Consider the following 23,371-nt stretch of genomic DNA (forward strand, 5'->3'; position numbering starts at 1 on the left):
AGATGGTGTATTTTCCAAGGCAACAGTACAGAAATAGTATTCCATTGCCTTATTATCATCTATTCTCATTGAATGCAGTCAATAGTTTTGTAGGATTTCCTAGTGGTGTCCAAATTTTAATTAGTTCAATAATGTATTTTGTACTTAGCAGCATTAGCGAAGCATAGCAATAGCACTTAAACTTTTATACCATTTTATAGTGCTTTATAGCCCTTTCTAAGCGGTTTACAGAGTCAGCATACAACAATTTGGGCCCTCATTTTATCCACCTCAGAAGAATGGAAGGCTGAATCAACCTTGAGCCTGGTGAGATTCGAACACTCAAATTGCAGGCAGCCAGCAGTCAGCAGTCAGCAGAAGTAGCTTGCTGTACTGCACTCTAGCCACTGCGCCAATGCACTTCTGAATTGCATGATATTTAGAACTGCTATTAGAAACACAATTTCAGTATTTTAAAGAAGCAAAGAATGCTTTACATAGTTTTGTATCTGTTTTTATCCTGGCTCTTGTTCCCCCCCCCCCCACATTTCTTTTCTTATCTAAAATTATGAAACATAAAAATTACTAGTAGATATGACAATGTAATTTATTCTCACATATTAAAATTCAACATATTTTGGTCCTGCAAATCTGAATTATATCTTCCAGCAATATTTTATAATCCATAAGCAGTCATAATTCTTTGAAAAGGCAAGATATACAAGCATAAACTCTGTAGATTTCTGAAACAGTTCTTTTTCAGACACTTAATAATTTCATGTTGAATGGGAGAGGAACCAATGGATTCAGTCTTATCCTATTCACAAGTTTTCTACATACATCATGCTACATAAACCAACAGGGCTATAACTCATCAAATCCACTCATATCATTTACAATGCAAGGATTACATTTCAAAGGAAATATGCTATTTACTGGTAAATAGAAGAACCAATCCAGCATTAAGAGAACTATTTTCATCCTAAATCTCATATTTCTATTGCTGAAAGGTAAAGCATGACACAGTCACATTAAAATATGTATTATAGCCAAAGTATATTTTATGTGATTTACCAGAAAATATAATTTTTGAATTTATGATCTCACTTGGATAATTTGCATGAGGACAACTATATATTTTGCAGCAGATAACAAACATGTATCTCACAATCTGGGATTTTTACCTTGTTTGTCAGTTGTTTTCACTGTAAGTACTATATATGGAATGCTGATGCAGTATCTTAGCTAGAAATTAATGCAAACAAACTGCTGTTTTTAGTATACATAGAATACATTTATGGTATGGCAATGCTTCATCTTCCCCCTGCCTGATGTTACCATTTGTAATGTAAATATACAGTGTTATATTCATCTACATAGGAAACAAAATAGGATGAATGAAAAACATTTGAGAAGTGAATGGACATTATTCTATTAACTGATTAATCATTTATCAAGTATAGATCAGTAATACAGGCAGTCTATGTAGAACTGCAACTGCAACTGGAATTTCTATCAGTAAGTGAAGTGGTTATTAAGCAAAACATCATTTGACTATGCTGTTTGGTGATGGCAGTTCTGGCAGATCTGACTGTAGTTATTAGGGAACCTCATGCTTCTCCTGCCTCCAGATGACCATTGTTCACTTCCCTGCCCTTCCCTGCCCTGCCCTGGGCTTTCCAATGTTGGTCAGTTGCATGTCCCACACTGTGGCAGCTCTGTTGGTACAGGGCTCATTTCCAGCAACCTGTCCATCAGGCTCCTGGCAGTTCTACTTCACTTCACCAGTCTCAGCCCATTGCCAGCTAAGGATCACACATCTGTAAGTGAGCTTTGTGTGGCAAAAGAGACAAAAAGCCAACAATGGTGATGGGTAGGCCGGAGCAGAATACAGTGGCCTCTTCGTCTTGGTCATGAAATGCAGGGTGACCCAAAGGGCAGATATGGGCAATGGGGGAGATAGGCTGCAGCCAGAAGCAGTTCAAGCAGAGCAGGAGAACCTGAGCATGGGATGCTGTGATGGCCATAAATGTGGACTGGTTGCCGAGCACTCAAGATTTGATTATGTAACTTGGGGATGCAATGACTACAATTTTGAAGATTGGTTGTAAGTCCATTTTTTCAATACCTTTGTAAATTTGAACATTTGCTGAACACATGGATTACCTGTAATTAAGCATTACCATATAAATGATCAACTGTACAGGGAAATACAGAAAAAAATGAGCTAAATATCATAATGTTACAGCAGACAGAATTCATGCTAACATGTTTCTAACATACATACTGGCAGAATTATGAAAGATGTGGTAAGTTTTTGACTTATTGCTAAAGCAAAAGAATGATAGGTTAGATTCCATTTGTTAGAGAAAAAGAAATGAAATATATGTCTAAATTTCTATGAGGAGGAGGAGGAAAAGGGGAGGAGAAGGAGAAAGAAGGGGGATGGTAGAGCAAAATATTTTATTTCATTTTACATTGTGGATGCATTGTTTCATGCTTGACAGATTATGGGATATATATAATTCATCACTATATGAGAACTATCTTGAATGCATTTGGGTCAATATTAAAGATTGGGGGGGAATGACATTGCCATAGGTCTATACTACAGGCCACCAAACCAACAGAGGAAGTAGATGAACATTTTGCTAGTCAGCTAACTAAGGTATATAGGAAGCACACCACAATAGTAATGAAGGATTTTAACTATCCTGACATCAACTGGGAAGCAAACTCTGCACCAAGTGGAAGATCCAACAGGTTCCTAACAAACCTAGCAGACAACTTTGTTTCCCAAAAAGCATAGAAAGGAACAAGGGGATCAGCCATATTGGACTTAATTCTCACTAACAGAGAGGAAATGATAGAAGGTGTTGAAGCCACAGGAACCCTGGGGGCAAGTGACCATGCAATATTGGAATTCAACATTATGCAAACCCAAGTAGTAGAACAAAGTCAAACTAGAGTCTTGGATTTTAAGAGAGCTAATTTCAATAAACTTAGAGAGAGCTTGGGAAGAATTCCATGGATGAGAATCCTCAAGGGGAAAACAACTCAAGAAGCTTGGGAAATTTTGAAAAATGAGATTACAAAAGCCCAGTCTAGCACAATACCAATGAAGAAGAAAAATAACAGTTCCCAAAAGAAACCAGCATGGCTGCATAAAGAACTTTCTAACAAATTGAAAGACAAAAAAGTTAAGTATACAAAGTGGAAAGAGGGGGACATAACTAAGGCAGAATATCAGCAAATAGCCCAAGCCTGTAAAGATGAAGTAAGGAAAGCTAAGGCTCACAATGAAGAAAGGCTTGCCACAAAAGTAAAAAATAACAAAAAAGCTTCTTCCAAAATGTTAAAAACAAGAAAAAGGTTAAGGAAACAATTGGTCCATTGCTGGGAGAAAGTAGCAAGAAGGTGACAAGCAACAGAACAAAGCACAACTATTTAACTCATGTTTTGCATCTGTCCTTACACAAAGGGATAAAACAATCCAACCTATCAAAAACAGCACCACAAAAATCAGAACACAAATTGAAATAGGGAAAAAAATGGTAAGTGAGCACCTGTCTACCCTAGACGAGTTCAAATCACCAGGACTGGATGGATTACACCTCAAGGTTCCGAAGGAACTGGCAGATGAGATCTCAGAACCACTGAACTATATCTTTCAGAGATCCTGGAGCACCAGGGAACTGCCAGAGGACTGGAAAAGAGCTGATGTGGTTCCCATCTTCAAAAAAAGAAAAAGAAAAAAAAAGATCCAGGAAAGTACAAACCTATCAGCCTGATCACAATACTAGGAAAGATTCTGGAAAAGATAATCAAGCAACGAATTAGCGAACACCTAGAAGTAAACAAAGTAATAACCAAAAGTCAACATGGGTTTATCAAAAACAGATCATGTCAGATTAATCTTATTGCATTCTTTGACAAAGTGACAAAATTAGTGGACCAGAGGAACGCCGTCAATATAGTTTACTTGGACTTCAGTAATGCATTTGATAAGGTAGACCATAACCTACTACTAGATAAAGTAGAAGAATGTGGGTTAGACAGCATCACCACCAGATATATTCGTTACTGGTTGATCAACTGCACTCAATGTGTAGTCCTCAATGGAACTGCATCTACATGGAGGGAAGTATGTAGTGGAGTACCCCAAGGCTCTGTTTTAGGCCCAGTACTCTTCAACATCTTCATCAATGATTTGGATGGGGAAATAAATGGGGAACTCATAAAATTTGCAGATGACACCAAGCTGGCAGGAATAGCCAACACTCCAGAGGATAGGCTTAAGATACAGTGGGATTTTGACAAACTTGAACATTGGGCACTATTTAATAAAATGAAATTCAATGGTGAAAAGAGTAAGGTTCTACATTTAGGCAAGAAAAATGAAATGCACAGATACAGTATAGGTGGTACCTTGCTCAATAGTAATAACTGTGAGAGGGACAACCATTTAAATATGAGCCAGCAGTGGGCAGCAGCTGCCAAAAAAGCCAACACAGTTCTAGGCTACATAAACAGAGGGTTAAAATCAAGATCATGTGAAGTGTTAATACCACTTTATAATGCCTTGATAAGGCCACACTTGGAAGACTGCATTCAGTTTTGGTCGCCATGATGTAGAAAAGATGTGGAGACTCTAAAAAGAGTGCAGATAAGAGCAACAAAGATGATTAGGGAACTGGAGACTAAAACATATGAAGAATGGTTGCAGGAACTGGTTGCAGGTATGTCTAGTTTAATGAAAAGAAGTACTAGGAGAGACATGATAGCAGTGTTCCAATATCTCAGGGGTTGCCACAAATAAGAGGGAGTCAAACTATTCTCCAAGGCACCTGAGTGTAGAACAAGAAACAATGGGTGGAAACTAATCAAGGAGAGAAGCAATTTAGAACTGAGGAGAAATTTCCGGACAATTAGAACAATTAATCAGTGGAACAGCTTTCCTCCAGAAGTTGTGAATGTCCCAACACTGGAAGTCTTTAAGAAGATGTTGGATAGCCATTTGTCTGAAACAGTATAAGGTTTCCTGCCTAGGCAGGGAGTTGGACTAGAAGACCTCCAAGGTCCCTTCCAACTCTGCTATTGTATTATATAATATTTCCTTGGTTGTTGACTTCTAAAAAGATATTTGACGTAGTTGTTTTTTAACTATGATTAATTAAAGGGAGATTTGTCACTGCTAACCCCTTCCCAAACCCTTGCCTTGATTTTATTGGTAATCCAAGAAGAATATGACAAATGTCTTCCATTTATAATTTCCCAGTTAGACACAAAATTTCTCTTTATTTTGTCTTAATTTTGCCAGAAAGCAGACTAAGAAAAAACAATACAAAACTGACGCTTATGATGATAGATGTCTTAAGACATCCAGGATTTTATAATACAATTTTGTATATGTTGGTTAATCTCATAATGCATAATGATACAAATGGACAACTATTATACACATCCCATCTTCACGAAAACAATTCATCTGCTTTCTTTTATACTCCTTATGCAAACTAGTGTAGTAGAAGCGTAAAGTTGATTTGCAAAATGTAGATATAATTCTAAATCTGTAATATGATGTGCCATATTAAATTCTTATAATAAAGACTGAAAAAGACTATTATTAAGTACAGTAAGATGCAAGTCACTTGTAGGATGCAATGCCATCCAATAATGTAGTTTCTGATTTGGAACTCATCTCCTTTATCTCTTTCTATAATTCCTAATTCATTCTATTTTTAATTCCAGCTAACCATTTCTTTATTGTCATAGTAAAAGTAAATTTCTTTCCCTACAAGTGCAGTTGTGCCAAAAAATCCCAGGTTATCACTTAAGATATTTTGAATTTTGTAACTGAAACAAAATTCAAGGCTATAAGCATAGCTTCTCCTTAAAAAAAAAAAGACCGAGAAGACATCTACAACACAGTGTCTCTTTATTGCTAATTCTATATCATAGAGTAGAATAGAAATAATAGATGGTGATACAATAAAATTATATTTGGGTAGAAAACAAACCCAATATGGGTAATAATAGATGCAAGTAAAGGTACTCATGCAGTTGGCATATTTGGTTACACTACTGCAACGTTTAAAGGTAAAGGGACCCCTCACACATATTTGGTAGTCGTTCCCGACTCTAGAAGGTAGTGCTCATCTCCATTTCAAAGCCAAATAGCCAGCGCTGTCCGAAGATGTCTCTATGATCATGTGACCGGCATGACTAAATGCCGAAGGCACACGGAACGCTGTTACCTTCCCATCAAAGATGGCCCCTATTTTTCTATTTGCATTTTTACATGCTTTCAAACTGCTAGGTTGGCAGAAGCTGGAACAAGTAATGGGAGCTCACTCTATTACGCAGCACTTGGGATTCGAACCACCGAACTGCCTACCTTTCTGATAGACAAGGTCAGTATCTAAGCCATTGAGCCACCATGTATATTCAGTGTAAATAGTTGCCTATTCATATACATCTCTGAATAGCAGAAAATACTAGAAGAGTTGCAAATGCAGACACAATACTTAAAATTGTTGCACCCTGATAATCAGATTATACTTTTTAAAAGAAATATCTATATAATAAAATAGTTTTGGCATAGATAAAAGGATAATGCACACAATAAAATAGAAACATAGAAATTGACGATAGAAAAATGCCTAGTGGTCCATCAAGTCTGCCCATTGAGTTTATTAAAAATATAAGGCATATCCCAGATTAGATGGCAGATGGATGGACAAAAGACAGACATAAATAGACAGCCAGGCAAAACCAAGAACTAATGTTGTGGATTATGAATTTCTTAAATAGTATTTGTTGTTAAATTATAAACGGTTGCCCTTTGTAGTCTTACCAACTTCCAATTTAGAAACTTTTGTCTAGCATTGGTTCTAACTGAAATAAACCAGTTCCTGATCATCCTAGGAGCAGTGCTCTGTGCATTACTTAGTTGGGTAATTAAACATTTGTAAGCAAACAATCAAACTCAGAGCGTATCAAGGACACCACAGAGCAGGAAATTGTACAGGGCAGTGTTTCTCAACCTTGGCAATTTTAAGACGTGTGGACCAGTTCCAAGAATTTCCCAGGAGGCTTCTCAAATTCCTGACTAGGTTGAGAAACCCTCATGTAGGATTAATGTACAAGGGCCAAATTGGACTCAATGGAACAGGAATTTCTTTAGAAATATTTGATTTTCTTTAAATGGGAGAACAGTTTCGTGTTCACTGCAAATATAGAAATGGATCTGCAGCCTGATTATTTTCTCTATCTAAACATTCCTTTTTAGGTGGGGAACAATATGATAGATATTTACTTTTGAGTAAACATGATACAATGAAAAAGTACATAGAAAGGTGTGTATAAAGAGGCACACACACAAGTACACAAATATCTAAATCACAACATGCAAATTGCAATGATTTATTTGATATTATTTGTCAACTAATATAGATACCTTGTATTGAGATATTGTGAGAAAAGCTGACCTTCCAGTCAGCCACACACAACAATATGGATCATCCAAAGTCTGTAAAGTCTTGCTGAAAATGATCTTCAGCTTTTGAGAAAGAAAAGGATGGAAAGAGCCACTTGTTCTGGGGAAGGGGATTACAGTGTTTCAAAAAATAGAGGTAACATAGAGAAAGAAAATGTGAACAGTATGTGCACATAGGAAGGTTATTATCAGAAATGGACACCGAAACAAATGCTTTTGTATGCAAATAATTATGTGTCTAAACAAGCTACGTTAAAAAAATGTCAAAAATAAAAAGAGATATTTAAAAATTTCTTGCCAAACTCAAATAATATGAAAATAAGATTAGAGAGAGAGTATCTGGTACAGGTTTCAATAGGAACCTAATATTGAGACAAAACTTCTGGAACTCCCAGCACTAAATACCATGCTAGGAAATTCTTATTTATTACTAGAGTTATATGCTACATTTATTTTGCACAAGTCCAGGCAATGTACACACTGCTCCCATTTTTGATTGTTCTCACACCAACAAACCTACAAGAGGAATTCTAGGAGTTGAAGGCTACATATCTTAAAGTTGTCGAGTTTGAGAAATGCTACTCTAGTGCAATAGAGAACATTACTTCTGTTGCTTTACAAAGTGTTCATATAGGATTGGTCTTTCAAAGTTTATAATTAATATTAGATCTAGCTTAAGGTGACCAGATTTTCAGATTGGTAAAGAGGGACACGATTGACCGAGGGGGGGGGGGGGGCTTGATTAAAATTTTTATATTTTGTCAAAAAGTCACACAAGGCGATTATATAACCCCAGGACACTGAAACCATCATAAATATGAATCTGTTGCCAAACATCAAAATTTTGATCACATGACCATGAGGATGCTGCAATGGTCGCTAAGTGTGAAAAATGGTCGCTAAGTGTGAAAAATGGTCATCAGTCACTTTTTTCAATGCCATTGTAACTTTGGTCACTAAATGAACTGTTTGAAAGCTAAAGCTAGCTTGCATTATAATGCCTTATGCTAGCTTACATTTTCAAGAGAGAGAAGCTAAACTCCTTATTAGAATTGAAATAGAAATGAGTAGAGTAGAGTAGAGTAGAGTAGAATAGAATAGAATAGAATAGAATAGAATAGTTTATTAGCCAAGTGTGATTGGACACACAAGGAATTTGTCTTTGGTGAATATGCTCTCAGTGTACATAAAGAAAAATAAAATATAATACATTCATCAAGAATCAGAAGCAACAACACTTAGTGATAGTCTCTCTCTCTCTCTCACACACACACATACACAAACACTCCTCCTCTGGATTCACTGGGCCGTTTATAAATCCCCCCTCCTGTGCACACCTTCAGCCTCCCTCTCTCTCTCTCTCTCTCTCTCTCTCTCTCTCTCACACACACACACACACACACACACACACACACACAAACACACACAAACACAGACACTCCTCCTCTGGATTCATTACAAATTCCCCCTCCTCTGCACACCTTCAGCCCCCCCCTCTCTCTCTCTCACACACACACACACACTCCATCTCTGGATTCACTGGGCCGTTTATAAATTCCCCCTCCTGTGCACACCTTTAGCCTCTCTCTCTCTCTCTCTCTCTCTCTCTCTCTCTCTCTCTCTCTCTCTCTCTCTCTCTCTCTCTCTCTCACACACACACACACACACACACACACACACACACACACACACACACACACTCCTCCTCTGGATTCACTGGGCTGTTTATAAATTCCCCCTCCTGTGCAAACACTCCTTCAGCCTCTTTCTCCCCTCTTTCTGGATTCGCTCCGAAGTTTTTAAAATTACCTCTTCTGTATAGAGACCAGGTTATCAGCCACATGAGACATATGCTGTGTTTCTATAGCACAGTAATCCCCTCCCCAAACAACACACAATGCCAATTTAGAAGCCCCGAGCAGAGCAGCCGAGGCGAAGCTGCAGTTTGGGGGAGGGGGAGGGGCTGAGCTTGGACAGCCTCGAGGCAGCCGCTATCTCAGAGAGAGAGAGAGAGAGAGAGAGAGAGAGAGAGAGAGAGAGAGAGAGAGAGAGAGAGAGCGAGAGAGAGGGGGAGGGAGGGGCTGCTCAAAGCAACAGAAGAAGAAAAAATCCATGAGGGAAGCCCGCCGTCTCCACATGGAGTAAAGTGTTCTCCTCCCTCAGCCATTGGCAACAGCTCCCAAGGACGCATGGGCGGGAATGCGCTCGGCACAAAGAATATACGCTCCCAGTTGCTAGGGGAGTCTCAAGGCGGCTGGAGGCTTTTTCGTAACTTAAAAAAAATCGGGACTTTTTAAAAAAAAACCAGGATGTGGGACAAATTGTTCAAAAGAGGGACTGTCCCGCTGAAATAGGGGCATCTGGTCACCTTAATCTAGCTGCACATAAAAATAAAGGTGTCAAATATTTTTATTAAGTCCTTATCACATAAAAGAGACATTTTAAATACTATTTGAAATGCCAGACATTTTACAATTAAGTTTCCTTTTATAATCAGTAATACGTCATCCCCTTTTAATATATTGTCATGAAAGGAAAACAGAATCTGGAGTCAATAAAAATAATATTTTAATGTCTTATTAATCAGACTATTATCTTGTTCATACTCTTGTTCATTGTTTTTCTTGTTCTTTCATTATTTTCTTTCATTATTCATGTTGTATTTTATTGTTTATTATGTGGTAAGCCACCCAGAAAAGTTTGGAATCAGGCAGCACCTAAAATGAATAAATTAAATTAAGTCACATCAAATTACTGCTATTTCATTGTATCCAGCAGATATTACTTGCAAAATAAAGTTTTAGAAGACTTTTCTTTAGCTGTCCTGGTAATTATATCACTGTAGCAGGCTCTCTGGAATAAATCTAATGCTTGTTCCAAGGTTCTGCATTTTATAGCTTAAATGCTACATTAAAAATAAATTAAGCTTTTCTTTTATTGAAATGGAACACTTAAATTCTATTGTCACTATAAACATTTTCATAAAATGAATAGTGAATGAAAGCTCTGATAATGTAAAAGCAGTTTTCAAAATGCACTAGCATTTTAATCCAAGCACCAATGTAGATTTTAATCAAAACAATATGTATAATGATCCTGCTCAGAATCATTTGACAGGCAACAAGGTAACTCAATGACACAGAATTTTACCAGATGCATTGCTGGGACATTGCCCTTGGATGCTATCAAGTGACTTTCATCACTAATTACTGCAATTAATGTAAAATAATATTATGTAAAGTAAGCAAAGCGGGTTATTTTTCAGACATGACATAAAGAACCATGGCAAAGTCTTTGGATAGACTATATCAAATGAATGACTTAAAAATAAGCAACCCAATAAACAAAAATATTGCAAGAGGTTCTTTAATTCCTCCTGCTTTTAAAACCGCTTGCCTTGACCAAATCCATATCACTTTCTAAAATTACAGAACAGGGAACTGAAATAATTTCATTTCTTTCACTTGAAATATGTGACTCAACTGTAACCTGGATCAAAACATCAATTCATACCTATTATAAACCTAATTTATAGCTATGTGTTAGGGTTGATGCTTATCTGGTAATTATTTTGACCTAGTTTAAGAATTGAATGAAGTTTTTTTAAAAATCTGTCCAGGTATAATTTATTTTGGGTTTTGTATTTCTTGATTTAATAAGAATCTTCAATTTCATTTAGTCGTTTTGCTTTTTAAAACCTGTTTTTGATACAATTTTAACATTGCTTTTACTTCTTGTTGTATGGTGAGCTGCACAATCAATTTGTCACATTTCGGGGGTTGACACAGTGTAGATCTGCATCATTCAGTTTCATTGAAATATATTTGAAAAAATATATTTTCAACACAAGTTTCCAGCTCATGGATACAGCTTTCTTCTTTCCCTTCCTTATGTATCTTACAGTATGAGTGGTTTTCAAGGGATATGGTGGCTCAGTGGCTAAGACACTAAGCTTGTCAATCAGAAAGGTCAGCAGTTTGGAAGTTTGAATACCTAGCGGTGTGTAATGGAGTGAGCTCCTGTTACTTGTCCCAGCTTCTGCCAACCTAGCCAGAGATGGCTTCCTCCCGGTACGCTCCAGTATGCCAGAAGAGGTAGTGAAAATCTGGCGTAGTGGACCAGACCATTAGCGATGGCAGCCTGGCTATGCCCCTGTATCAGTGAAAGAAAGAATATCCTGCCGTCCTGGAACTGTGCTGCGAGGTAAGGGAAGAGGGTCTTGGGAGAGACCTTCCCTCACTCTTCAGAGACCCTATGTGGGCAACAGGAGGCAGCCTGGTTTGAATGTGGGTGGGCAGTTTAGTGGCTGGTACCTCCTTTGCTTGTTGGGGTGGGAGGAGAATGAAAGAAGGTGTGCGATAGCCAAGGGCAAAGGTGCTCCATTTCACCCTTGGTGGCGGGGCGGGGGGCTGTTTTATTGTGTTTCTCCTTCCCTCACTGAGTCTCTTCTCTCTCTCTTTCAAAAAGCCACGGCTGGGCCAAGCCAGCAGCAGCAAAAGGAAAGCCCAAAGAAGACAACCTAGCAAGTCTGCCTCCTTGAACAAACGGGCTTGTTCACAGCCCTCTTTGCAACCCTGTTTCCTTAGTCTCGGGGCAAAAGCAGGTGCCAGGCTCCAGGGAGACTCCCGACTCGGCATTCCCACATTCCAAAGTTTCTTTTCCATCCCACACTTCTTCCACTAGCCAAGATCCTGATGATGCCAATAGCTTTTTCCAGAGAGAAAGTGGAGATCTAGCATCCTGAGAAAATCCTTTGTAGAGAGAAGACCATTCCTCTTCTTTTCTTCCACCCCCCCATCAATTTTTAACTTCCCAATCTAGTGTCTCTGAGGCACCTCTCATTTGCAGGAGGAGGAGGAGGAAGGTGGCGTATACAAAAGCCTCTGAGTAACTGGAAACGAAAGCTGCGCTTTTCAGGTGGCAGTTTTTGGCAGGTTCCAAGTGTGGCTTTCTTTCCCAGTTACCGGAGGCTTTCATATATCCCACCCTCACCCTCCTCTGCAAGCGAGAGTTTCCTCAGAGACTCGGTGGGAACCTCAGGGGAAATAATGGCCATGATGACTTCACTCTCCAGCAATGTGAGGAGCCACTGTCACCACTGCCTAAGCCCTGGGCACTGCCAGGAAGCACTGGCTTCCTATTGGTCTCTGGATGCAATTCAAGGTGCTGGTCATTACCTTTAAAGCCCTACATGGCTTAGGACCAGGATATCTGCGAGACCGCCTACTGCCACCTACCTCCCAACGGCTGGTGAGATCCCACAGGGTGGGCCTCCTTCAGATGCCATCAGCCAGACAGTGTTGGCTGGCGGTTCCCTGGAAGAGGGCCTTCTCTGTGGCTGCTCCGACCCTTTGGAATGAACTACCCCCAGAGATCCGGACCTTGCCCACTCTCATGGCCTTCTGAAAAGCTATTAAAACCTGGCTATTCCAGCAGGCCTGGGGCTGTTGACCTCATTGCTGAGGTCCAGCCCCGATCAGATTGGGTGCATGGGTGATGTTTTAAATTGTTTTCCTCTATTTTTTATTAATTACTCTTCTTTTCGTTTTGTAAGCCACACGGAGTCCTCGGATTGGGCGGCCTATAAATTCACTAAATAAATAAATAAATAAAATAAATAAGCCCTCCTGGGAGCCGAGCTGAGCACCAGCCCCAAAAGCGAAATATCTCCTTTCCAGCCACTGCAATCTCTGCAATGCCTATTTCATCTTCTCCTTCTCGGGCAGTTCCAGGTAGCAGAGATTGCAATGGCAACATTTTTGGGTGACAGCGTGGCAATTTTGGCTGCCTGGAACCTCCCGAGAAAGAGCAGGTGAAGCAAGTGATGTGTGAGATGTGTAAGGCAAGCTGCTGCTCGGTCTCTCCCTTCTCCAGACAACCCTGCCGGAGGGAGTTGGCTTCTGCTCCTGGCCTGGGAGACAGATCTCGCCAGAAGGAAAGAGAAGAGCATGCTCTTTTTCCTCCCTATTCCAAAAACGGAGCATGCAGAATCAGCCTATGACTGAGGCAAAAAAGGTGCAGGGGTTTGCTGGGAATGGGAAATGGAGCTGGCCAGGAAGAAAGAGAAGGTGGAGAAGCAGGAGAAGGGTATGCTCTTTTTCCTCCCTATTCCAAAAACAGGACATGCAGAATCAGCCTATGACCAAGGCAGTTAAGGTGCAGGGGCTTGTTGGGAATGGGAGATGGATCTCGCCAGGAGGAATGATGCCCCATTTTTGCAATCAGGGAGGAAAAGGGGGATGACATCGCAGCCTGGAACTGTCCACTGCCTGAAACGCTTTTTCCTCCCTGATTGCAAAAATGGGGTGTCCATTCCTCCTGGCTGGATCTGTCTCCAAGGCCAGAACAGAAGCTGACCGCCCTCCACCTGGGTTGGCTGGAGAAGCAGGAGGCCAAGCGGCGAGCCACCTTGCCTTCTGCCTCCTCAGTGTGGAGGGCGCACATTCCAGCCCAAAGCAGCAGGGAGTTAAGGCTGCCTTATGCACAAATGTGGTGTGAAGGGCTGGAGCCTTGGTGCTACTTTGCTCTTGCACCAAGGCTCCAGCTACCCTCCTCCTCCTCTTGTGTGTGTGGGGGGAAGGAATAACATGGCAAGGCAGCACAGAAATGTTCACTGGTTCTGTGGGCATGGCTAGGTGGGGGGGTCATATGACTGAGTGGGCATGAGTGTGAGTGATGTCAAGTTGACCATGCCCACTCAGTCACATGCCCCCCCACCTAGCCATACCCACATAACTGGTAGTAAAAAAAATTGAAACCCATCCTTGAACCTAGCAGTTTGAAAGCATGTAAAAATACAAGCAGAAAAATAAGGACCACCTTTGGTGGGAAGCTAACAGCGTTCCATGCACCTTCAGCATTTAGTCATGCTGGCTACATGACCACGGAGACGTCTTCAGACAGTGCTGGCTCTTCAGCTTTGAAACAGAGATGAGCATCGCCCCCTAGAGTCAGGAATGACTACCACATATGTGGGAGGGGAACATTTACCTTTACTTTTATGAGAGGTTTTCAGACATTCAGCTATTTTAATTATGAAGCTGAGTTGAGCACGTAATCCAGGTATGTCATTTTTTCACTTTCAACTTTAACAGGGAAAATGTGAAATGAAAACATAATCTAAGAACCAGCAGCTGAGTGCAATTACATTGCCCCAACAATTAGACACCTAACACAACTACCATTATCAATATAAAAAAGATGTGATAGAATCAGAGATGGTATTTTTTTTCTTCCACATGCTTTGAAAATTAAGTTCTTTCAGATCTTTTAAATCACATTGCAGAAGAGCCAATGCACATTGGATGAAGAATCATCAAGAGAAAGAAGCCAGTCTCATAATGAAGCTACACAACACTTACTAACATCTTCTATCCAGACACAAATTCTGATAATACTACCAATGTGGATATCTAGCTTGTGAAATAGGAAACTCAACCAAGACAATTCACTTGGAATCAATCATAATCCTGCCTTCTTTCTGGTGAATCAACCCATGCTTGCTATCTCACTCCAGAGCAAGTTTAAGCTTATTTGTTTTGATTTATTATTTTATTTGCCACTCATCTTACTTCAGGTGATGCTTATATGTATGAGTGTATATTTAATGTTATAACCATAAAAATAAATAAACCACCTTCACTGTGCTGCTCTCCAGGGAAAGAAGTTCTCCATCTGGAAAGTTGTCCATCTGGACAGATAAGGAGTGTGTGAGCTCTGAAGAGTCTCACATGAACTCTGTGTGACAAACCAATTCTGATATCCCTTTTGGATCAGAACCCCCCTGGGGTGTGTGTGAAGAAGGAGCATTGTCTCATCAGACACAGAGGGAGTGCAGTAGGTCCCTCTCAGGTCAGAGATTTGCTCTCCGAATCGGAGTCAGGCAGCAGCATGGCAACATGACTGCAGAAGAAGCTGGTTTCCAGCCAAAGCTATTGAGCAGGAGGGTGCAGGATGAGATGAAAGCCTGGTAAGAAGATCTAATTAACCCACAGTTATAAATCAGAACTTGGAAAATGCAAAGAATCTTGAGAGTATAAATAATATTAATGGACAGATCTGGATTTTGGCAAAAAGAAAGAAAGAAGTAGCTGGAGCATTGCGGAAGCTTGCGGAAACATCATTTGCAGCTACAATGCATGTGCATGCAGTATACGTGTGTGTGCACACTACGTGCATCCATGTGGGTGACGCCAGGCCCATTCCAACCGTACCAGTTGGAACGGGATCCGGAACCCACCACTGGTTGGGGCTAACCTCAAATGATTGGGGGGGGGAGGCAAAATATTCTAGACAGCAGGTATAATAGCAGAAAAGGCCCTTTTCCTGGACATTAAGAAGTATGTTAGATGTTGGTAGGAGAAATAATCATTTCTTTGATGTGCTAAAGCAGTTGTGTTCTGTCCTGACAAAACAGTTTTAAAGATCTTCCCCACTGTGTGCATGGATTTGTATTTGTCTGTATATATAGACATGGATGTTCAATGAAGAGATGTTATGCACAATGATAGTAATGCATGTACACAATCCGATTAATCTTGATTGACTTCTATATTTTACGGAGCTGTAGAATAGAAACATTATCTTGCTACAATTCTATATGGTGGAACTTTTAAAGCATGATTTGGACAGGCCTAGCAGTTGCTAACTCATCTTCAAAAATAAACAATAGAAATAAAAATGTCAAAGATTTCTGAGTCCACATCAAAATACTTTATAAACTGCAAATGATCATTCATTTTCAATAGGCATATCCTGCCCTAGACAGATTTTATATACTTTGAAGCAGAAGAAAAATGGGCATAATTTTTCTTAGGCAGCCAGGAGACTCTGAATGCAAAAGGAATCAATTTATATACGTAATCAGGTTCGCAACAGATGAACATTTGAAACACAAGCAATATTTCTGGGTGAATTGATAAGATCTATCATTGCAATTCCCTGCCTATCTGCACTAACAGTATCACCTATCATGGAACAATCCACATGAAACTAGTGTATATTGTCTTGGACAAGTTTTGTTTCGGAGTTTAGCAAAGTCAACAAAAATGAAGCATATCTTTCAGCACTTTCTATAGAAAGCACTTGTTTTGTCTAGGGGAGTCAAGATTCTTCTGAGAAACTCTTGGCATCCACAGTCAAAAGCTTCTGGTATTTATTATTATGGGGAAGAGGAAATGTGTTACAAAAACGTATCCTTACATTTTAGCTGGGGACATTAGAGCAATAACAGGTAAAAACAAAACTCAGTTTCTATAGGGAATGCAAAGGGAGGTTGTGTCTTTTTAAAGTGGACAAATTAAACATAAATCTAAGTATATTAAGCCTGCCAGAGCAAAACATTTGGAAAATCATGCTGTTGAATTTAGATTTCTGTTACTCATTTTCTACAGCCATAATCTCAGGATGAGGGAAAACATTTGCACATTAATTGCCCTATACATTTTTATTCAGTTGTAGCTAAGAAGAAGAAGATTTTAAAAAAAACCAAATTAAAATCTGGGTGACACTTTATTTGCTTTTTGTGCCAGAGTTGACTCCTGGCAACTGGCTGGTCAGGTCCTTGCAGTTTTCTTGGCAAAATGTCAGAAATTGTATTGTATTTGTATTGTATATAATAGATTTATAGGCCGCCCAATCCCGGAGGAAATGGGATGCCAATGGCTATTTTCTAGAATTGAGAAAGAGCAAACTGGCCCAAAGCCTCTCAGTTAGCTTTGTGGTAAAAGCAGAACTAGAACTGAGAGTGTCTTGCCTGGTGCTTTAACCACTAGGCAAATTATTCAAGCAGCCAAAACTAAAATAATTTAAACAACAATTGAGATCAATACGCCAATGCCTACTTAACAGGTAAATTTTAGGAGCCTTTAAAAATTATTGTTGAAGAGATTACAGGTAGTCCTCGATTTACAAGCATAACGGAACCCAGAATTTCCATCATGAGTCATGTCAGTCATAAGTTAAAGTATCGACATGGGAGGATCCAATTCTATATATTCCCCACCCTCCCCGGCAGCCATTAGGCAAATGCTGCAGTCATTAAGCGATTGTGGTGGCTGTTAAGCAAATCAATGAATTCATATGGCTGTATTTTTTCTAGAAGGTAGCCAACAAGGCAACCAGCAAAAGAACATCATAAATTGCAATCACATGACTATAGAATGCTACTATCAGTCATAAAGATGAACCAATTGCCAAGTGCCTGAAATGTACTCTGGGCTACACCATAAGTAACATTTAGAGGATCCATTTAAATTAAGCAACCAGTTGTCCCAAAACTGCTTTTTCAAGAGGCAACTGGACTTTCTTGATTTTTCTTTGAAGACATTTTGCTTCTCATCCAAGAAGCTTATTCAGCTCTGACAGGATAATGGGGAATGGAAAGATTTCTATTCTTTGTGGACAGCTTGTCATTTGCATCCTTGGATGTGCCATGTACAGGCCACATTTATCCCGGCTCTGCAAAGGCAGAAACTGTTGTGATGCATCAGGATACGTCACATGATGAGATTGCGTTTGACACCCATGTTTTAGAGGCTCATTGAAGCACTTGGAGGCTTATCTGAGTCCCCAGGGTCATGTGAGTAGGGCACCTGGTTCCTGTAGTCTGCATTTTTCTCCCCCACACTGGAAATCCATTTCTACTTCCACACCATTTAAAGAGTGTTCATCCCAAATTGTGATGAACACCCTTTGAATGGTACGGGAGTAGGAATATATTTTCAAGGTTGTTGTTGTTGTTGTTGTTTTTTGCATACTACAGGAACCAGGAGTACTACTCAGGTGACTCTGAGGACATAGATAAACTTCCAAATGCTTCAGTGAGCCTCTAAAAGGATGCAAATGACCAGATGTCGCAAGGAATATAAATCCTTCCATTCCCCACTATCCTGTCAGAGCTGAAGAAGTTTCTTGGATAAGAAGTGAAATGTCTTCAAAGGAAAAAACAAGAAACTCCAGTTGCCTCCTGAAAAAAGCACCTTTGGGACAACCATGACCTGGATGACTCTCTACAGACTTGAAGCAATAAGTTGTTAAGCAAGGACCATCTGTAGGTCTGTCAACTTAACAGGAAATTCATTGTAAAGAAAGGAATAGGTACCAGAAAGTTTGACTCCTACTTGCTGATAGATGAGTTCAGAACAGCTATAGCTGAATTTTCGCAGTTGAATCCAATGAATAGTGGCAGCAAATGACTTTTCTTCACTACACGCAAATTATTTATGGCTTTCCAAGTCAGAACCAGTTTCTTTCATTTCTCCCACAAATGCTTTGTTTTTAGCCTAGGTGCGACATAACTACTTTTTTCTACAGATTTCATTCCACAGTTGACCAAACAAGGTAGCCTGTAGGCAGATGAGCAGCCTCTTTTCATTTGGTTCAGGAGCCTCCTGGTTATCTGTAGGACAATGACTTGTGTGGATCTAAACACACCGTGTGGGATAATAAACACACCGTGGCATTGCTAGCTCTTCTTTTTTCCCTTCTCTCCCTCCTAAGCTCAAAGCGAAGGCAGTAATCATACAGTTGAAAATGCTTAGCAACCACAGGTAAAAAAAATAAAAGAAGTTAATAAGTCATAATTTATATGTAAGATGATTTCAGGGGGTTAGTAGCACATTTCTGGTACAGTTAGACTTCATGCTGAGCATCCTTTCCCTTCCCGACAGCAGATTCAAATCACTGCCATGTACAATCTATCTAATATGTAAATTGAATAGTGACCTGTCAAACAGTCTTCTGTAGGGTGATTTGTTGCACTTTTATATATTAGCCTATACGGGAACTTCTGTAAATCATCTTATCTCTGAAAACAAGAAATGTGAACAGCTTCTTAATAGTTTCACAGTGCTGCATCAATCTTACCGGACCCAAAATGGTAGAGAAACACAGATCTAGAGCCTTATCACCCAGTCTAATGAAAGAATTTGCTATCAAAAATAAACAAGTCAATAACATCAGGTTGCCATGTGTAATACGGAGATGGAATAAGGTTTTTTTTTTTTTTTTGAAAATTCGTTAATCAAATCCAAGTAGTGAATCTCTTTGACAAATCGTAAATTACAGTTCTATGGCTCTTGTGAATTTCCATCTGAATAATTCAATTTGCTTCAGTATATCTGATCTGGTACATGTGTTTCAAAAAATATTTAATTAAAATCAGAATCAATGCTTCCATTGCTGTGACATGATATGACATAGCCAGCCAATCAGCTAGAAAAACTTTCCAGATGGCATCTGTGGTTATCTATTATTCAGCTCATTTCAGATAGACTTCTAACAGCACAATCAAGTTGATTATACACTTACTGGAATTAAATTTAAGTACCCAGATTTACAGAGATTTATTCACATTACTGCCTCCATATGGATAACAGATCTATGGAAATGCAAATAAAGAATTAGAATTCAATTTAGACACATAATCAACTAGAGGAAGTAGATGTTGTGTCTCATCTGGTGCTAGTTATTACCTATAAACCCCTGTATGGCATAGGGCCTGCTTATTTGAAAGACCACTTATCTCCAACTGTTTCTGCCCATCTAGTCTGTTCCAGCAGATTGGGAACACTCCAGGTCCCATCCATGAAACAGTGCTGTCTTGTGGGACCGAGGAAGTCTACCTTCTTTATTTCAGCCCCACTTTTTGGAACATCCCCTCAGCGTTAATGACAGCTTACTTCTCCTAAGGTAAGCTTTAAAAATAGCTCTTGTTCAGTGGTGGGATTCAATTTTTTTTTTACTATTGGTTCTTTAGGTGTGGCTTGGTGGGCATGGCTTAGTTGGCTTAGTTCATAAAAAGCCAAAATCTCCATTCCCTCTCCACTCCAGGGGAAGGTTAATGCAAAATTTCCTCCTGATCAGCTGGAATTCAGGATGCAGAGAATAGATGGGGACAGGACCAGTCAGGGGTGGTATTTACTGGTTCTCCAAACTACTCAAAATTTTCACTACCGGTTCTCCAGAACTGGTCAGAATCTGCTGAATACCACCTCTGGCTCTTATATTGTTTTATTGTTTTTGCTATCGTTACGTTATTTTACTTTTGACTGACTGCTTTTAACTTTTTAGTTTTTATATTTTTTCATACATTTTCCTAGTTTTTTTATGTTCTTCAGAGTCCACTGGAGTTGGGCAGTCAATACATTTAAATAATAAATAAAACTTCATTTCCCTTGCACTAAAGACTGGAGCCTTTTTACAACGGAAAAAGTGCAGAGAAAGACAGGAAAGTAGAAACCCTGGAGATCATATTTTTGGTGTTTTTGTAGTAAAGTTCTTTTCATGGAAACTGTTTCTGTCTGATACTTGAGTCCACCTATTTCAGAATGGCTCCTTGATCTGCTCTGTAGCATGTCTAAGAGAACAGAGAGGGTCTTGAAGAAATGAAGCTGATGAAATCTGTTTCTACCAGTCTCACAACATGTCTCTATTGGATCGACATCTAATGGATGTTATCATTTAATTTCCTCCTAAGGAAATGTTAAGCACAGTTTGTTATTAAAAGGCAAATAAATTGAACCTTATGGTATCATTCTTGGAAATGTTTATATTGTCTTTTCTTCAAATGAACATAGAGATAAAAAAGAGAAATATTTGGTAATATTGTTGGCATTCCAACTACTTCTTTAGACTTGATGTTATTCCTCTTCAATGGAAAAAACTTAGTAGAGCCTACCAATCAGAATAAAGCTGGAAGGGACCATGGAGGTTTTTTGGTCCAGCCCCCTAGTCAAGCAGAAGTCCCTATATCATTTTAAACAAGTGAATGTCCAGTCTCTTCTTAAAAACCTCCAGTGATGAAGTGAACTCACTATGCCTGAAGACAACCTGTTCCACTGGTTAATTGTCCTCACTGTTAGGAAGTTTCTCCTTTATTCTTTCCTTGATTAGTTTCCATCCATTTTGTCTTCTCCTGTCTTTTGGTGCTTTGGAAAATAAATTGACCCCCTCCTCTTTCTGGCAGCCTCTCAAATACTGGAATACTGCTATCATGTCCCCTCTAGTTCTTCTTTTTTCTAATTAGCCAAACCCAAATCTTGCAACTGATCTTCATGTGTTTTAGTCTCCAAGCCTTTAATCATCTTAGTTGCTCTTCTTTTTACTTTTTCCAAAGTCTCAACATCTTTTTGGGATGTTGGTGTAATTTAGCCTATGTCCATATCATCATAGGCTCTTGTATCATCTCTATTACTATTTGGAATTCTTTTAATTCAGTATACATTGATCATATTTTTTAAAATAGTAAACTCTATAAATTTATCTGCCCCCCCTTAATATCAATCTAATCTAATCTGTTGCTCTTCATAAAAAGCAAAAATTATCACCTGTAGCCACTGAGACTGGTCACTGTGTCCTGATGTCCAGGCATTAACTTTGCCTTGTTTGTCTAGTCGAGCTTTCCTGGGTTCCCATGTGAACATATCCATGTTGAGTGTTCTGAAGATACTGGAAGCAGTGATCTGATAATCCTGTATATGTCCCGATTTCATCCCCAAAGGTTCAGAACAACCTAAAAAAAATGAAAAAAGATCCTTGAAAACAAATAGGTGAGTAACATGTAAACTCTGCTATTGTGCACATGTTATTAAAAGTACATAGTTTTACTGAGGATTTTATCTTCAATGCAAGAAAACAAAATCAAATCAAATCTCATCAAAAACAACTGTTGAACATTTTATTTTGTTTTAGAAACAAAATGATTCTTTTAACTACATTTTAATTAACTCAATAAATTTGTTTTTAATTCTTCATTAGCTTCATAGACCAACATAGATTAGTAGAAAACTATGATATAAATGCCAAACCATTTGTTTTTATTTCATTTTCAGTCCTGGCTGTATTTTATTTTCCCTTCTGTTCAGTTGTGTTCAATTCTTGGAAACTGCCTGGACAAGTCCCCGCAATAAGGTTTTTCAGGTTTGCCTTTACCTCATTCCTATGGCTGAGAGAAACGAACTGGCCCATGTTCCGCCTAATACCTAAGGCAGAATTAGCACCCACAGTCTCCCAGTTTCTAACCTGATGCGTTAACCACTATATCAAACTGGTTCTCTCTGGAGGTATATTGAATCTTTCTTATTTTATTGCTTTAACTTTAATTTTGAGTTTGACTGTATTTCTTGTATTAAAACAAATATGATCACTTTAGAATTAGTTCTCTGAAATAAGATGATAAAATATGGGGGAGAAATAGGAATGATGTGCTCCAGTAACAGAATAACAGATAAATTGAAGAATTACAAAAATATGTTTTTAAAAAGGTTAAATAAATGATGAAAACATATATTGGTTTTTGACATATTTATACAGACATACATAAATTTATAACAAGACATCAGGATATTTAAAATAACACAAAGAAACATCTAAGAATACTGACCTGATAATTCACAGCCAAGAAGTTCCATTCGCAAAGTACAATGCCTTCTACAGACTTGAGGATACAATCGTATATACTGAGATTTTATTGGCGGGGTGAAAGAATTTGCATAAGGTGTATTATTATCCACATTTCCATGGAAAACCTGCAACAGCACATAATTGGTTTTAGTTACACACAAATGTTGATATTTATCTATATTATTTTATTTATCTATATTATCTATTATTTGCAACTATATTAGATAAAAAATAAAAATACAGTTTGCCCCATTTCAGAGCTTCCTCAAAGAGCCAGGTTTTTAGGGACTTTCTAAAGAACCATAGGATTATGACTCTACAATCCTCAAGCAGAATGCAAACCCAAAGGCCAGATGAGAGGACAGAGAAGAGGACATTGCCATGGTGAGATGTCAGACATGGTTTTGTTGATGGGACTTAGAACATGTCAATCTTGTCAAATCATATAGGATAGATAAAAATAATTGGAGACAGGTGATCACATAGATATTC

The 23,371-nt window shown here is 38.9% G+C and overlaps 1 protein-coding gene across 1 annotated transcript in view; it reads right to left on the reverse strand.

Moving 5' to 3' along the window:
* Positions 1-23,371, reverse strand: part of EDIL3 (EGF like and discoidin domains 3) — a 241,425-nt gene that overhangs the window by 42,791 nt on the left and 175,263 nt on the right. Inside the window, exons 7-8 of the mRNA XM_087715693.1 lie at positions 22,860-23,004; positions 21,805-21,989 (exon numbers count right to left, since the gene is read on the reverse strand). Of these exons, the coding sequence (XP_087571819.1) occupies positions 21,805-21,989; positions 22,860-23,004 (330 nt within the window). The remainder of the gene's footprint in view (positions 1-21,804; positions 21,990-22,859; positions 23,005-23,371) is intronic.

The sequence above is a fragment of the Thamnophis sirtalis genome, unplaced genomic scaffold (genome assembly GCF_051295495.1).
Source record: "Thamnophis sirtalis isolate CommonGarterSnake01/CBP01778 unplaced genomic scaffold, rThaSir2_p1.2 scaffold_5, whole genome shotgun sequence".
Lineage (NCBI taxonomy): Eukaryota > Metazoa > Chordata > Lepidosauria > Squamata > Natricidae > Thamnophis > Thamnophis sirtalis.